The 4,089-nt window shown below is 57.7% G+C and overlaps 1 protein-coding gene across 1 annotated transcript; it reads right to left on the bottom strand.

Annotated features, from left to right (window-relative positions):
• Positions 1-526: 526 nt before the first annotated feature.
• LOC124704320 (heat stress transcription factor A-2a-like) lies at positions 527-3,327 on the bottom strand. Its single transcript, XM_047236572.1, has 2 exons — positions 1,628-3,327; positions 527-1,556 (listed from the first exon to the last, which is right to left on the bottom strand). The coding sequence occupies exons 1-2, from the start codon at positions 2,033-2,035 to the stop codon at positions 780-782; spliced, it is 1,185 nt and encodes a 394-aa protein (XP_047092528.1). The 5' UTR covers positions 2,036-3,327; the 3' UTR covers positions 527-779.
• Positions 3,328-4,089: the final 762 nt, after the last annotated feature.

Here is a 4,089-nt window from a genome sequence, read left to right as displayed (position 1 = left end):
GAATTTAGTGCTCGTTGTTTCTGGTATGTTTACATATGAACTTAAACATACCCTCATGTACACTACCTCATATCCCAGCTTAATAAAAGGCAGTGCTCAATACCAACTAAAAAAAGTACTCGTGAAAACAAATAGTAGAGACAGTAATCTGATCATCTTGCATGATCGGTAGTTGCGTTGAACGCATGCTAATGTAGCTAGTGCGATTTGTAACCATTTTTTTTACCTGATTTGTTACCTGTTGGTTTGCCTCGTTGACAAATGACAACCAAATTATGTTGAATCATATTATGTTGAACCAATGAAATTTTTATCAAATTTTCACGTGTTTTCTTAAACTTCACGCTATTTTTTCTCCACTGCGCGAATAGGTCACGCCGCTATGCGCATTGTCCAGGCAGGGCCGATCCAAACAGGCACAAATAAACAATTTGGATTGCTGATTTGAGTCGGCCCGCTATAGATGGCCTTGTCGAGCTGCTATTGGTGCACCAAATTAAGAATCAGGATCTACGTACACTGGGAGTACTAAATTCAGTAAGCATTTCGAAGCATTATTTCACCACGGCTTTAGCCAGACAGGCAAGGCCCTTTCTGTTTTCGGCAACTTGCGCATGCAGGCGGGCCCCGACAGGATGTCAGGTGCTACTACTAGAAAATGAAGAAAGGAAACAAACGCATGGAATGGAGCTAGCACTACCAGTACCAACGGTTCTTGCTCCTCTACCCTAACCTCCTCCACCTCCAATTGGAAAGAAATTTCTAGAACCTTCCTCCTCTCACTCGTGGTTGTGGGACCGGTTTGGGTTGAGGTGGTACAAGCTCTGCACCAGCACGTCCACCTCATCGTCCACGTCGTCGTCCACCTCGGCGTCCCCACCTCCCCCAGCCTCTCTCTGCCTCTCCTCCAGGCCCAGGCTCAGCAGCTCCATCCAGAAGCTCTCCGTGTCTTCCCCGCCTCCATGACCTCCGTCCGCGCGCACGCCCTCGCCACCGTCCGCTAGCGCTGCGCCGTCCGCGAGCCCGGGGCTGTACCCGTGCGCCGCTGCGGGGCTGTAGCTGCCACTACTGGCCTCGCCGTTTTGATGAGGCAGGGTGTACTCGATTGGGGGCCGGCGGCGCTTCTTGGAGAGCGCGTCCTGGAGCTCCCTCCGCCGGGCCTGCTGGTCCTGCCGGTCCACGAGCATCTTGAGGAAGCTCGGGCTCTTCATCGCCCGCGCCAGGAACACCGTCATCTGCTGCTGCTTCTGCTCCGTGGACGCGAGACGCGCCTCCATGGCCTCCATCACCTCCCGCGTCGCCTGCTGCTGCTGCCGCAGCTTCACCACCTCCGCCATCAGGATGCCCTTGTCACGCTGCAGGCGGTGCACCTCGCCCTCGTGCCCGAACTGCCCCACCTCCAGGCACGGCCCCGACCCCTGCTGCTGCTGCGGCGGCGCGGATGGCGTGCTCGACTGTGGCCGCCGACGCCTGATCGTCTTCAGCAGCTCCTTCTGCCCCCGCAGGAATCCCTCCGCCGCGAACTCCCACCTGTCCGGATCAACCTTCCTGAACCCCTGCAACAATGCAAAGATACCATATCAGGTTCAATTCACAATTGCTACCTGTCAAACGTCATTTGGCTTACATAGGTGTTGAGCTGGCGGACGAAGCTGGAGAAGTTGCTGTGCTTGAAGTAGCGCGGGAGGAGCACCGTGGAGAAGGCCTGCGCGTCCCACACCACGAAGCTGTTCCCGGCGACGCCCCAGGAGATGACGGTGTCCGTGCTGTGGTCGTCCACCACCTCGTACGTCTTGTTCAGGAACGGCGTCGGGCCGGCCTCGCCGAGGCCGTCCATCGGCCGTGGTAGCTCCGCCAAGGCGCCGGCGCCGTCCCACGAGGACCCATCCGCTGCGGCGCCGGCGGCAGCCCAAGAGGTCAGTGGATAGCCATCCGTGGCGGCCCAAGAAGACGGCGGATGGCCATCAGGTGCGACGCCGGAGAGGTACTCGAATTCCTCCTCTTTCACAATACCGTTGAACTTGAACGGATCCATGATGAAACAGAAGACAAAAAGAAAGAGAAAGACAGTGCAGACTAATGGGAGTTAGGGGATTACGGACTGCACATCCCCGCTAGTCGGACCAAGCAAAAAAGAAGAGGTCCAGAAAGAATAAGAACCGGGCAAATTACTGGGTGGCCGCAGATGACCTTTTCTGAATCAAACAAGATTCAGAGGGCAAAGCTGGTCGCAAGATGAAGGGGGAAAGGCGATTTTCTGAAGAAATGGGAAGTAAATTTCCCCAAAGCTGCCGAATTGGGAATGCTGCTGGTCCAATTCAGGAAACGGCAAAGTACAGGTACGGAGATTGATTGAAGAGGAAAGGAAGAGGGAGCAGACCACAGTCGTTAGAAGGTCGGAACATGGAGGCGAAGGACGGCGAAGTACAGGGCCGTGTCCTTTTGGCTCGTACTTGAGGTGTGGTTGAGCGGGCGAGCACGCGGTGGCCGCCCATTTATACAGCTCGGCCCCCACCCACCGGCTTCCGATTCCGAAGTTTCCAGACGGTTCTTGGATGGAAGGAACGGAACCAGCTTCTATCTTATTAGCGGCGAGGTGACGTGGCGTGGGAGAGTTCTGGAAGGGACGGAGGGGGAGGAGGGTTCTGGAAGCGTCCCACAAGTTGGCGCTTATCTTATTGCCCGCTTGCGCTGTCGCTTTCCGCCAATCCGTGGGCGGGGATAGCGGTACGGGGTAGGCTCCACGGCCATTGACCGCCGACTACGAGCGGAAAGCGCGCCAACTTGGCTGGCCGCGTGGCCGCTCCGGCGTGGGATATTTTCGGGGAGGTCGGCGGTGCCGCCGCGTGGCGCTGCCGGAGCTGAGGGCCGAGGCCGGGGTCATGGGCGACGCACGCGGCTGTCCTTTTTTATGCGGGCGTGCGCGCGTACTTTTTGCTGCTACAGGGCAAGGTCTGTGCGGTGTCGTCTGTCTGGTTGCTGCGGCGCCGGAGGCATGGAGGACGTGGCCTCCCGGCCGCGCACGGTGGCCGTTGGCCGTGGGATATTTTCGGGAAGGTCGGCAGTCTCGCTGTCGCCGCGACGAGGTAGGCACGTCAGCGCGAGCGAGCGCGCAGTTGTTTATACGGCGGCCGGAGTGCTGTGTCTGCTTGTTGCGGCACGGGAGGCATGGGTGGAGAGGGAGGCGACGGGCGCCGGGGAAGCCTGGGCCAGCTCCGACCCGTCGGCCCAAAACTTTGCGGCAGACGATGGCCCGTACGGGCCACACGGCCATTCTTCCTTGCCTGCGGGCTGCCAAGGCCACCAGACTCGGCGGGCGGGCTCGGTTCTCTTGCGCGCGCCACAAACGGCACCCCGTCAGAGCAGACTCGCCGTGATCACGCGTCGCGCCAGCCTCTGGCCTTGCCGGACGACGGCGCCCACGCGCGCCGACCGCCGAGCAGGCCGGCCGGCTGCTGCCCAGCGGGTGCGCCCACCCGCACCCGGTGTGCAATGCTCAGGCAGCAACGCGGCAAATCGATTGGTGTTGTGCCGCTAGCTCGCTCTGCACTCCTCGCCGGCGTTCCCCTCTCTGCTTTCCCTCGTGGACGGTGCGGGGAAGGACACCGGAGGAACACACTACACTAGCTCATCCCAAGCGTGCGTTCACCATGGCTCGTCTCTCTCTGCTTATCCTCCTGCTCCTCCTATATAGGCCGGCTGCCGCTTGCTTAAACGGTGGCTGCCGACGTGCCGCGGCCATTGGACACCTGTGTGGTGCATATCGCATGCACCCGAGATATTTTCGCCGGAGACATGGGACACCGAGCGAGCACATCTGTCGTCTATGATGGCGGTATGGAATTTAATTGGGAGGGCCCAAATGAATGGACGTACAATCCCGATGAGAAACCAGCAATTCGACGTCTTGCAACGTTTATTATGTCCATTCAACGTTTCTGTCCCATTATGTTTTCATCTTCCAGCTCACTAATATTTTCGAATAAGGGTTTACTCGATTTTCAAAAAGACAATATATTGGATTTACTGTATTTTTCTTCGGAAGCTGGCTTAATTCATAGAATTCTACCCCATAAAAAATCTCAAAAA

Source organism: Lolium rigidum, chromosome 3 (genome assembly GCF_022539505.1).
Source record: "Lolium rigidum isolate FL_2022 chromosome 3, APGP_CSIRO_Lrig_0.1, whole genome shotgun sequence".
Taxonomy (NCBI): domain Eukaryota; kingdom Viridiplantae; phylum Streptophyta; class Magnoliopsida; order Poales; family Poaceae; genus Lolium; species Lolium rigidum.
The sequence above is the reverse complement of the archived record's forward strand: the minus strand, read 5'-3'. Positions and strand labels throughout refer to the sequence as shown.